The sequence below is a fragment of the Leptosomus discolor genome, chromosome 1, assembly GCF_034619465.1.
Source record: "Leptosomus discolor isolate bLepDis1 chromosome 1, bLepDis1.hap2, whole genome shotgun sequence".
Taxonomy (NCBI): Eukaryota; Metazoa; Chordata; class Aves; order Leptosomiformes; family Leptosomidae; genus Leptosomus; species Leptosomus discolor.
This window is the reverse complement of record NC_141391.1, coordinates 91,551,593-91,565,188: the sequence shown is the minus strand read 5'-3', so window position 1 is coordinate 91,565,188 and position 13,596 is coordinate 91,551,593. Positions and strand designations below refer to the sequence as shown.

At 39.2% G+C, this 13,596-nt stretch overlaps 1 protein-coding gene across 1 annotated transcript in view; it reads right to left on the bottom strand.

The window, feature by feature from the left end:
• Positions 1–350: 350 nt before the first annotated feature.
• Positions 351–13,596, bottom strand: part of GK (glycerol kinase) — a 33,361-nt gene continuing 20,115 nt past the window's right edge. The window contains exons 14-20 of the mRNA XM_086469202.1: positions 13,315–13,393; positions 11,377–11,473; positions 9,600–9,684; positions 5,007–5,127; positions 3,078–3,221; positions 2,009–2,089; positions 351–442 (exon numbers count right to left, since the gene is read on the bottom strand). Coding sequence (XP_086325328.1) covers positions 351–442; positions 2,009–2,089; positions 3,078–3,221; positions 5,007–5,127; positions 9,600–9,684; positions 11,377–11,473; positions 13,315–13,393 — 699 coding nt within the window. The remainder of the gene's footprint in view (positions 443–2,008; positions 2,090–3,077; positions 3,222–5,006; positions 5,128–9,599; positions 9,685–11,376; positions 11,474–13,314; positions 13,394–13,596) is intronic.

Below are 13,596 nucleotides of genomic sequence, written 5' to 3'. Positions count from 1 at the left end.
TCTAACCGCAGTGCACACTGTAATGCAGCAATGCAAAACTCTGCTGGGCTGCTCCAGCCTAGATCCCTTTCATGATCGGTGTACAGCCTGCACAGCTAGTCGGAGGGAGGGGAGAGTTCAAGGTTTCATGTGCATCTAACAACTCAGAATTTCATGGCACATGAGAATGAATTCAAGAGGACATTCACTCGGTTCCCTTAGGTACCATAAGTCTAATTCACACCCTCAAACACCCGTGTGCATGAACAACAAAAAGCATCAGTCGTTTTTGCTAAAAATAAATGGAATACAAAAAACCCAAACACAAACTACTGTAGGTAGCTTTTAAAGTGATCTAGTTCAAATAATAACTAACCTGAGACGTACTTTGCTCCGATTAACATTATCATGCTACTCATAATAAAAAAACCCAAGGGCAGACTACAGAAGATACTAGTGTCACCTGATGTCATCCAGGGGAGGGTGTTTCCAGTCAAGCAAATCAAAAGAGAAATATATATATAAATTGCAATGTATGTGTTAAAAATCATATGAACAGCAAAAAGTAACAAATGTAGTGACATTTGCAGAAAAACTAAAAAAGATTATGCATAACCCCCACAATAATTCAAAACAGGCTCTCAATATAAGAGTTCAAATCCAAAGTCCACTGTTAGCACTATCTAGGTTGAGGCCATTTCTAGTATTCTTCAACCTTAAACACTCCTATAGCAGGCAGGAGACAAAGTTTCAAAGCAAGAACTAAGAAGAATAACATTTACCCCCCAGTGTCAAACCAGATAATCACTGAGGGTAAGTTTTGATAAACATATCCCTTTTCACATGGGCTGAAGAACAAGATCTAGTTTTATTTTCTGCAAGGCAGTATTTCCTATCCCTCAAAAGGAAATAAAGATACACAAGTAAGACACGCATCAAGCACTTGGGATTTTAGGATACAGAACACAGAGTTTAGACGTGCAGCTACTGAATCATGATGGACAATACTGAAGTGAATCTTGTTACTCATGCTAAGACACCTATTTCCCTTCCAAATAGCCTTGACGGAATTGTTCGTATAACCAGTGTTAAACAAAATACTTAAGCCAACATATAGGATGGTAAAAGGAAAATTTTAGCTTTAACTCTCAAGAACAAAGTAGGAGACTTTATGCAGCTTGAGGGTTGCAACTGTTGATTGTGGCAGGAGTTTACATTTTGAGGATTTGTTCCTTAGTAATTTTCATTCTAATAGTTTTTCCAACAAAAGGGAAATAGAATGAAGAAAAAGTCCATACATTATGTGTTGTAGGATGATTCACGACTAAAAATTTATCCTGAAATAGTGCTGAAATATCAATCCAAATTACAGATCATAGAAGACTGCAGGTTTTATTTAATTCAAACCTGATAGATGGAAAAAGCCCTCTACTTCAAAAGAAAGCTCTTGTTCAGTCCCTCAAAAGTGTCTGTATATTCTCTGTGTGTGAACAGTAGCTCTATGCAATTCTTCACTTTATGATAACTTCTTGCTCTTAGCCCTTGGGGGTCAAACAGATGTTGACATGGCTATCAATCCTTCCTTCCTATACAGCAAATAATAAAGGAAGTTCTAGCAAGAGAAATCACAGGATGAAAATTTTCTCCCTTGAAACATGAGGTTATACTATAAGAAAGTTTATGAAACCCCTGCATTGTCTGAGAATTGTGCTGCATCTCTTCTTCTAGGTAAGATTTTTTTCTTTTATAAACCAATGCTATCCTGCAAAACCTGCAGTTAGTCTTGATTTCATGCCTTTTTTTTTTTTTTTTCAGAGCCCTCCAAGATACTGCTTGCGCCCCCCTTTCAAGAGGAAGGCCTGTCTGTCTATTTTTCCTGCTTTGTTTCCACAGTGGTTTTAAGGACTATTTTTTAAATCATTGATCGGAATAGTCCAGAGATGGTATGACCAGAAAAGGTCAAACTCAAGATTAACTCCCTAGGCTAACTGACTAATTAATACTTGACCTGCATTAATTTCTGATTTACCGTTTGAAGCAGCTTCAGATGTCTCCCAGCCCATAGATTTCATCACAGCTTTTTTCCATCTGGCATAGCGAAATTCACTTTCTGAAATCGAAAAATCAGCCAACAGAAAAGCCTCTCAATGCATATGAATACAACTATTTAAGAAGCAAAGACCACAATATTAGCTTTCCACTCTTTTGTACAGTATAGCTTGACTGCACAGAACAACTATTATAAAATGTGGGTTTGAATTACAAAAACCACAAACCAAACTAAAACAACCTCAAACCCCACAGTTATGCACAGTAAAGAGAAATAAACCTTAAAAACCATTCTCTGCATGTTCACCAACAAGAAGATTTACAAGTAGGACAAAAATGAGGCAATTGTTATTCATGTAGAAGCTCTTCAGTGTTGAAAATACCGTCTTGAAGTAGTATTTATAGTAATAATTATAATCAAAAAGGTAAGATAAAATTCTGTACCAAAAATTAAGAAATAATTGAAAAGACAAGAATGCATTTGTCTTGCACATGTATTAATTATGTCAAGTACATGCTTTCCATCTCTAGAAGCACTTAAGAATGGATGAGAAAGAAAGTTAGCTACAAAACAATGATTAATACAGTCTTTTTAAAGCCAAAAGTGTCCCCAAAACAGTCAGTCTGTCCTTTCTACGCCTGTGAAAACTCACAAGCGCACAGGAGCTCTAGGAGGCATCCTTCTCAGTAAAAACTTTAAGATGTCTTTGGTTTTACTTGCTATAAATCAAAAGCTACTAACTGCAATGCCCAGTGCCAAGCTTCTTTCAAAAAGAAGAAAAAAAAAAAACGCCCACCACATTCCCCTGTGGAGTTATGCTGTTTTAACCATTTTCCAATTTTACCTGTCAATAAATGGACAAAACAGCAAGTGAAAACACACTTTTCTCTAAACCAAACACTACAAAGTTGATCTTCAACATTTGTCAGGATATTCTTATATAGCTGGTTTTATATCAGTATGTTAGACTGCAACAAAGAAATAACCCAATCTGTTGGACACAAAGTATTAAGTTTGCAACTTCTTAGATAATACGAAAGGGTTTTACCCTCCGGGTTGATCTGTGGTTCAAATCGTTCACATGTCACTGCTGTCAAATCTCCAGGATTCAGACTCCAAATTCCAACTCCTTCTGCAGCTCCTGCTGCCATAGCAGCTCCCAGAGCTGTTGTTTCAGGCATTGATGGCTTTACTGAAGTAAATCACAGAGAAGGCCATGATGATTTTTAATGACAGTCACCTTGATGACATCAGAACGAAAGATTTACATATATACCTAGAATGGCATGTATTTTCTACACCTACTATATGTTTCCTTTAAGTTTACAACTGCAAACCTCATTTCATTGCCATTCACATGGTTACGAGGCTACCTTCACCTAAGAGTCATCCAAGTCTTTGAGATACCTCAGATCACTACTTCCTTCAAGACTGAATGATGCAATTGCCCATTTTCACACCACATGCAGGGCTGCTGACCTCAGCTGTCAGTTTCCTTAGAGAACTCCTGTTAATATACTTTTAATATACTTTTTTTTTCTGGTCTTCTCCCTCCCTCCTCAAAGCAGTGATCACTGGCTAAGCTACCAGTCTTGTTCACATGCTCTAGATACAAATGCTTTTAATAACACAGTATTTCAAAAAGGCATCTTAAAAGAGGCTACACACCTGCACTTACCAGCTTATTCGCCCTCCACAGAAGACCATCCCACCCCCAAGATGTCAATTAACTCTGGAACTGTCTGCTTTTTTGCTTCAGGCAGAGGATCCTTTAAAATCTGATTTTATTGATCATATAATTTCATCTGCTAACTATGTATCTGCACTCACAGTATGAGCCCTGTGTATTGTGTATTATTAAAGGCAAGCTATAAAAACTCTAGAGTTAAAAACTTTCCACCGGTGTCTCACATCTATGCATAAAAGACCACATGATGTTATTCTAAATGATTTACTAGAAGCTGTGTATTAGGCAAGATTATTATGTTTATGCAGCAAATTATCAGTCTTCAGTATAGATGAAGATGTATAGCATCCTGATGTTACTCAGTGACACGCTGCATCCTTAAGAATGCTAATGTATAGCTTACAATACTCAGCAACTTGGGATCTGCTACAGGTGTTAAATTTGTCTTCAGAAAGATGCACCCTTTTCACTGATGCTGAAATGCTCCAGGTTTCAAGTGAGGTCTTTAAAGAGCTTTAGTGTATCGAAATACATCCTTCAAAAGCTAAAAACCTCCTTTTTATTATTCTAGGGGGCTTCTGTGAAAGAAAAGTTACATGACCATTTCTAAAACGGCTGCATTGCTTTCGGATCAGAATAACAGTATTCTAAACTTTCATTTGCCTCACAGAGGAACAACCCCATTGGGGTTTGTATTTCACATAATGCATGCCAAGAAAACTGGTTGCAGGATTCCCACTTTTGGTGTAACCTCTATTCCCTTTTTCGTTGCTGCTGTGGGAGGAAACAGAATGGACACTGTGTTTTGTGTGTCTTTGTTTACACTGTAAATGAAACCAAAGGTTTGTGCAGGCAAAGGGAACAGAAAAAAAAGGGTATTTCTTATTTGCTGAAATGCAAGAGTAAAACATGAGCAGCGGAGGTGCAAAGTTCTGATTTATCTCTGAGCAAGATTCTCAGGGCAAACATGTTGCAGGAGAGTATTAATTTCACTGATTTTAAATTTTTTAGATGTTTGCAAATTGATATGAAAACTTTAAAGTTCGATATCATCATAGTACTGTAATATTTCAACACAAGAAATAATTCAGTGATTCTCTATGAAAGTGCAACTCAAAACTGGATGCAAGATCTAAAAACGTTTTCTGAGAAACGCCGAACACTCTCAAGCAGTAGCAAAAGACCAGCAACAACAACAAAGCAAGTCATCCAATTTGCCCTCATTTGCCATTAGAAATCAATGCTGTTTCCAGCTTTAAAAAGAAAACAGGAGTTGTAACTTCATCTTACCTACTGGAATACAGAGAATGTCTGCTTGGAGTTGCATGAGGACTTTGTTATTGGTCATTCCTCCGTCTACTTGTAACTGATTCAGTGGTATCCCACAGTCCTTATTTATGGCATCTAAAATCTTAAGTAAGAGTAATATATATTATGATTTAATAGCAGAGAAATCCATTATACCCTCTGAGTGTTAGATCTGGATAATTCAGCATTTGCTGGAGTGTTAAGTAGTAATTTGCCTTCCCCATATATCAAAAGGGCAAAACAGAGCTAGTGACAATACAGTTGTGTTTAACGTACACCAAATGCATTCTATTTATTACAGAAATCCCAGTGTGGGAGATGTTTCTCCTCTGACACTCTATTTCTAGCCTACGTGTTGCTTATATGGTCTGAGAAGAAGAATTTTGAAGAAAAGCTGATGTCAGCCACAACACTTATCCAACCTAACAAAGGAAGAAGTAATACTGAATGGAGTCCTTTAGCTGATTACAGTTTGTCTAGATACTTCCTCTAATTCAAAGCATTAAAGAATTGAAAAAACAAAACTTGAATGGGTAATCTGGAAGACACTTCAACAGGAACTGTTGAATGTTGAACTGTTTTGAAAAAGCAGCCTCTTGAAATATTTTCAATTAGGTGTTGAAAATTAAAGAATTTTACATTACAGAGGATAGACTGCAAAAATGAACAGTGTAATTTTTTGTAAAATTATGTTTCCTTCTTTTGGGCACAGTGCATAGCTGAAAATAAACGAAAAGTGTTAAAGTGTTTGCAAGGGGTCAGTAACTAAGAGTGGAGTATTTAATTCACCAATACCTACCAACATGCTTTCCAGAGGGTTTCCTAAAAACATAAGACATGCCTCAAACCTTAGCTACTGGGAACACCACGGCATTATCCTGGTTCCTTATCAGAAAATTTTTAAAGTAACTAAAAAAACTGTCACAGGACAATTAATGGTTAAAAATTAGAAGATAAAAGGCCAGTTTTCACTGTGGCAGCATCTGTCCATGGGCCCCTGCACTGTTCAATACATTTAAAATAACCTGGAAAGGAGGATTGACAGCACGGCAGCAGTTTGCTGGCAGCGCTAAGCTAGTACTGCTCCGCACCACTTAATTCCTTCACATGAAAGAGGGGAGATTTAGATTAGATGTAAGGAAGAAATTATTCACTGTGAGTGTGGTGAGGCACTGACACAGGCTGCCCAGAGAAGCTGTGGCTGCCCCCTCCCTGGCAGTGTTCAAGGCCAGGCTGGATGGGGCTTGGAGCAACCTGGTCTGGTGGGAGGTGTCCCTGCCCTTGGCAGGGGGGTTGGAACGAGATGATCTTTAAGGTCCCTCTCAATCTAAACCATTCTGTGATTCTATGGGGATTCTATGTTTCATTTTACACTTGTCTATGCTGACTTCACATGCCTTTTGTTACCATTCAGAACTTCAGCAGTGACTCAGCTTTACACACACATTCAGTTGGAGGCTCTGGCTTTGTTTACCACTGTGCAAGAGCATGTTGGATCATATTAGGCACTCAGCAGAGATTAAAAAAAATTAAAAGAATGCTAGAAATCAGAAAGGGATGAAGAAACAAAACAAATCATGACCATGCTGCTGCTGTCTCTGTTGTACGGAGGCTGGATGAAGAGAAAGGTATCCAAGTATGTAAGTTTTGTCTAATGACAACATTGTACGGCTCTTAGAACTGAAAAACTGCCTTTTTTCCCATGCTTTCTGGAACAAAAAATGTAACAAGTGTTTGCACAAGGAAGGACTTTTTGGATAACAAGGAATAGAGACTTAGAAGGACTGGATGGCACAACAAACCAAGCAGAAAGTCCAATGAACATGAAATTTGAGGGTTCTCCTGAAGGATACAAAAGACTTCCATTTTAACTGGAATTAAAAAGAATTAACTTTGTTTCTGACAAGACAGAACTAACAATGTATCTTTGAAAAATGTACCTACATTTTAGTTGTGTCACTAGGACGTAATCTGTTAATTTAAGCATCTGGAACTTTTGCCATTGCAATAAAAGCACATTGACTAAAGTGCCAGAAAGCATTAGATCTGTTCAGACAGTTAACTTCAACCTCACTCAGTCCGAGAGCTTTACTCTCCTCCCTCCTACTCCCAGCCACATGCCCTGTCTCTCGTTCTGGTATTTGCTGCACTCCTCTGTGAGGCAGCTGAAGACATTAATCCAGCAGAAAAATAGACCAGCAAAAAGGGGGATAATTTTCTGCTGGAAAGTTCATTGAGCTGTCACGAGAGGCAACGGATGGGAGGAGGGACAAGGAAAGAGAGGAGCAGACAACAAACTAGACAATCAGTTCAGTTCCCTGTAAACTTTACTCTGATTTGTACTACCAGAATTAGAGATATATGCTACTTCCAAGCTCCTTCATGACTTTCTGAGGACTCAGAGGCTGCTAGCACAGCTTCAAAAGCAGATGTCTGAGTGAAATTTCTGTCTGCCTTTTTCCACATTAGTACTTTTTACTCTATTCTATGTCACTACAGAAACAGCAAGCTACTTTCCCCCCTCTCACACAGTTTTAGCTGGGTGTTATTTTAAAACTCATTGTTTAAGTAAGAGCAGTTTAAAAACATGCAATCAAATTAATGTTTGTCTGTTACCCTGTGGGATCTAGGGATTTCATTTTCTCCTATATCTCTATGGAACATAGGGAGTGTAAATTGGTAGTAGATGGTGATATAAACTCTAATGCTCAGAATGTACTGGTATCAACCTCTTCAGTTTGGTTGGAGGATTCATTTCTTCTGTGAGAATTTAGGTTTGCTGTTGCAGAACTCCAGGTAAGGCAACACAAGATGTAACTGGCAAGAAGTGAACCTGGATTTCACTTGGTATGTTTGCTCCTGTCTTGCCTTAACTCATTTTTGTTCCTGCACTGGAAACGACATAAGCCCTCTCTGTCATAGCAAACAATACAAATAATCACAGAATGGTTTGGGTTGGAAGGGACCTACCTTAAAGATCATCTCGTTCCAACCCCGCTGCCATGGGTAGGGACACCTTCCACCAGACCAGGTTGCTCCAAGCCCCATCCAGCCTGACCTTGAACACTGCCAGGGAGGGGGCAGCCACAGCTTCTCTGGGCAACCTGTGCCAGTGTCTCACCACCCTCACACTGAATAATTTCTTCCTTACATCTAATCTAAATCTCTCCTCTTTCAGTTTGAAACAGTTACCCCCCATCCTATCACCACACTCCCTGATCAAGAGTCCCTCCTAACCTTTCCTGCAGGCCCCCTTTAAGCACTGGAAGGCCGCTCTAAGGTCTCCCCGGAGCCTTCTCTTCTCCAGGCTGAACAACCCCAACTCTCTCAGCCTGTCCTCACAGGGGAGGTGCTCCAGCCCCCTGGTCATCTTCATGGCCCTCCTCTGGACGCACTTGAGCAGGTCCCTGTCTTCCTTACGCTGGGGGCCCCAGAGCTGAACACAGCACTGCAGGTGGGGTCTCACCAGAGTGGAGTAGAGGAGGAGAATCCCCTCCCTTGACCTGCTGGTAACACTTCTCTTGATGCAGCCCAGGATGCGATTTGCTTTCTGGGCTGCGAGCACATGTTGCTGGCTGATACTCAGTTTTTCATCCACCAGCACCCCCAAGTCCTTCTCCCCGGGGCTGCTCTCCATCCACTCATCTCCCAGCCTGTATTTGTACTTGGGATTGCCCCAACCCAGGTGCAGGACCTTGTACTTGGCTTTCTTGAACTTCATGAGGTTGGCCTGGGCCAACCTCTCCAGCCTGTCAAGGTCCCTCTGGATGGCCTCCCTTCCCTCCACCGTGTGTTGACTGCATCACACAGCTTGGTGTTGTCAGCAAGCTTGCTGAGGGTGCACTCAGTCCCACTATCCATGTCACCGACAAAGATGTTAAACAGCACCGGTCCCAGTACCAACTCCTGAGGAACACCAGTCGTCACTGGTGTCCACTCAGACATCGAGCCATTGACCATAACTCTTTGAGTGCGACCATCCAGCCAATTCCTTATCCACTGGGTGGTCCATCCGTTATATCCTTGTCTCTCCAATTTAGAGACATGGATGTTATACAGGACAGTGTCAAATGCTTTGCACAATTCCAGATAGATGACATCAGTCACTGTCCCCTTATCCATCAACGTCCGCTGTCACTCCCTTATGTTCCATGTGCCCTTACATAGTTTCCAGGAGGATCCACTCCATGATCTTGCCAGGCACAGAGGTGAAACTGACTCTGTGCCTGGCAAGATCATGGAGTGGATCCTCCTGGAAACTATGTTAGGGCACACGGAAAATAAGGAGTAGTCTCTTACACTAATGCAACTTTTTAGTTATGGCACTGGCCTTATCATTTTAATGTTTCTATGTTCTGACTCTCAAAATAGTCACAAAATACATTCACCTTAAAATGCTGATAAAAAGCAGCATTGCCACCCCAAAATAATGTACCACCCAACCCCATCATTGTAGCTAAGCCCACAGGAACAGTTTTTCAGCATCAGCACCATGTAAATCTTCTCTTCCTGAAGAGCTACAGCCCCTGTTATCATTCTATTTTACAACGAATTTAGGACCCAATTTGCCTTTACCTCTCGTGTTTGAAAGCAGACTGCTTCTAGTGCAGCAAAGGCGATGTGGTTTTTATTTGTAAACTGAGTAAGGCCACAGATAATACTGTTGGAGAGAAAAAACAAAACCCACAGTTAGGACATACTTCTTTACCAGACATACAGCATTACTCAGACCTTGGCCTTCTAATTCAAAGCTCATTCAGATCCATTGTACAAGGACTGCTTTTTAACATAAAAAAGCTAGTTTCCCTTTAATCTAAACTCTCTCATCCCTGTTTTCCTGCCAAATATCCTTTTATAGTTTCCAATCAATACATTGCCATAAATTAAAATTTTATTGCCAACCTGCATGCAGATGGGTCCATATTCACCCATACACACACAAACACACACCCAAATTCTTGTCTTCCTTTAATAAAATGAAAAGTATGATAGAGGATTATTTTTCTTTAAAAAATAATATCACCTAGCACTAAAATCTTAGTTAATTCTCTAGTGCTTTCAGTTCTTCAGGAAAAGCCCAGCTGGGTCAGTGTTGTGCTCTAAATGCTTACAATTGTTTTAAGATCTATTCTGAATATTAGTTGCTTCTGCACCTTCAAAGAGACTTTTGGATATAGAAATTATGCTACATCTAATCATGAGTAAGCTGAATTCTTTCAACGTACTCTGAACTGCAGAGCAAATAATCATCTTTTTATGCTGTCTCAGATCTGAAGAATAGTAGCGTACTACACAGAAATGCTGCCACATTTGGTACTGGATACATGATTAAAGGGAATTTTTAGTTGTTGTTACTGCAAAGATCAGCTTTTAACCATCAAAAAGTTAAGCATTGTGATCTGAAAAACTGTAAAAACACCTAACTCAAAGATTATTTTTTTTTTCTTCCTTACGTACAAAAAGTATCTAAACTCTAAAGATGAAACTACTCAAAATGTTGGGAACTAGATATTTAGATTTCTTTTCTCACTTTAGGAAAGTTATTTTACATTTAAAATTGTTATGTTTCTGTGATTCCCATGGCATGTTGTGCTTCCAGCAACAGTAGACAAGATCACAATAGCAGAAAAGACAAATAGAAGGTTATTGCTTGAACTAGTAGTTCTAACTAGTACCAGCTAGTTAAGTCTTAACAACCAGGAAAGGGACTGGAAGGAGAGAAGAAAAAGAGTGTTCAATAGACCGGAAAGAAAGCTGGACATAAGGGGAAGGAGAAGTAAGAGAAGTGAGGAGGAATTAAGTAGCCTGTATCATTTCAGATAGTGGATGCAGCAGCCATGGGAAAATGAGCTCAAAAAAAACCTAATCAGCATGAAATTCTTCACTTTCTACTTTTATTGCTTGACAGCTCACAGGTATGTAGACCTCCTCTTTCTCTTTTGTAAGATGAAAATTCTTTCAGAACCAGAAATGTGTGAAGAAAAAAAGCTGACCCCATTAGTGGCAAAACTATCTTGTACTTGTCCTCTGAAAAGTGCAACCCAGCCCAAATGTTTCCCCTGACCCCCATCCCCTTTTTTTTTTTGCAGGTGGTGGGGGAGAGGAGGTTGAGTAGCTGAACTAGCTAATCTTTCTTTTTTTCCCAGTAGCAGTTGCTGTTTTGAACAGACTAAATAGAAAAGAAAAACACTTTTGTTGAAAAACACTGTAGTTGAAGATACCACAGAGAATGATGTATCCAGACACATCAAAGGGGCAAAAAGAACAATTTCACATACCTGGAAGGGCTAGTGATAGTATTTGTAAAATCATTAAATCTCCCTGCAAATGCAGTGTTTAATCAGATCCTTACCCCCTCGCACTGGGTTCCCAGTATGGTGCATACAGTCCTGAAAATGCTGGCACAAAGTAGCAGCCATAAGAAGTCCCCACTTCCGCAGCCAGTTTTTCTAATGCACACACACAAACAGTCTTCATTTAGCTTTTCACAACTGTACCAACACTTAAATATAACACTTAAAGGTGTTATTATTTAAATGGGAAAAATATTCAGAATACGTTATGAGGCTACAAAAATAATCAAGCCACATACAACTAGAAAATACAACTAACTCTGGCACTCTGCTCCTCATTAACTAGTTGTCCGTTTGCAACAATATGAAAGGAAGATGGGGCATAGGGAGTTGTGGGAAATGTAAAATGAAAAATCAAAACTAAAAAGCAAAATCATGTACTCAATATTCTGATCTAGATTCTGGGAGGTTTTCAAAGGGTATCCTGTGGGTAAAGAATGCAACCTTCAAAGCAGTCCAAAAGGTCACACTTTACTCGCATTTAAGTCAAGGCAAGCCAGTGAAACTGGATCAAGACCAAAGGGAGTTCAGAACTAAATTCCCATTAATTTCAAATGGATTTAGAGTTCTAAATTCTCGGCTGATGCATATAATCACAAGGCCAGCCACAAGGAAATCTGAAGTTTCTTAGTAACTGAGTAATAACTTTGGATATCTGAACTCCTCAATATTAAAATATCTAGAACTGCAAAGAAAGTAATGCTAATGTGCAGCTCCTTCCTATAACAAGAAAGGAAAGGTTTTTTTTTTCTGCTTCTGTAGATTTCTTTGGTTTGCATTGATCACAGAAGCATAGCAATACAGAAAAGTAAGAAGATGTACTCAAAAAGTCTTTTTAAAATGGTACTTTTATACAGACACCACTTAAAAAAAGGAGTGAAGGGAGAAAGAAGGACACGTTCAGGGAAACAAGAAGAGATGATGAAGTCCCACATGACTTCAACAACTGACAAGATTAAAGTTCTTGAAGCTCAAACCTTCCAAAGGTCTAGTCAAACTTGTGAAGCCAAGAGGTACTGTAGTGTTTCAACAGCTGGTTAATTCATGTGACAGTAGTTTATATTCTTCTGTATGATCTGCGAAGCTTTCTTATAGAAAAACAGACTGATGTTCGAAGGTTTTCCTTAATCTTTGAAGTTTACATAAAATTTAAAAACTAAATTTTTCCACCTTTGCATAAGATATCAAACTATTAAAAATACGTAATGAATTGCTTTTTAATCCTAAATCTCATTAAATCAGTCACTTTCACATTCTTATACTTGTATGCTTCTGACTTTTTCCCCTTTTTCAAAGTTTGACATATTCCTAGTTTCTATAATGTCACACGCCAGTTTGTTTCAGCTCAGCTCAAGCAGAAAACATCAGCTACCCAAATGCTAAAGGATTACTGTATCCTTAGCCAAAACAGATTATCATCCTCCACTGTTCCTTTATGAGGCAGCTTTGCAAACTGAGGTTCCTAACTCAATGGATATGAAGCCTTCTACATAAATAGTTGCATACGTAGGGCCTCAGGTTCTCATGTTTATGACAGGAATGAGTATGTAGGTTTAGGATCAAATGCTCTTTGGGTTCTGTAACAGAGACTTAAATACTCTTGGCTCTAGAAAATTCAGTATTGTAATTGAAATCAGGAAATACACTGTTAGTGTAGTATACTATCTTCCTGAATATCTGCTTGCTAAGGAAACTACAGATTGCAACAGAACAAAGCTGACAAAGGGTTTCAAAGACTGAATTAATATGCTGTATGAAATACATTTATCAGTAAACAGTGATTTCATAGATGCAAAACAAATTGTTCAAACACAGCAAAATATATGTATCTTCTAGTTTTTCTTTACTTCAATATTTTGAGTTTTCATTCAACATTGGAGACGACATGACATCGGAAAACTCAAAAACCTGAACAGCTCCAACTTGTCACTACTCACCAACTTCCTGTGAAGTCTTAACAATACCCAGGTTGTCCCTCAGCCAACGAACAACAGCACCAGCTATCGCAACAGATCCCTGAAGGAAACAAAACCACCACCACATTAGGAGTCAACAACTGGTATCTTTGTGTTCCTTTTCACAAGACTGGAGAGGAGGGGCAGCTGCGGCCTTCAGTTGCAGGCTTACAGTCACAGCTTAAAGCTCCCCTGAGAATGCTCACAACCAAACCACAAGTTTCTTGGCAGATGGAGATTGCCATGAAAATAGCAGGCTGTCAT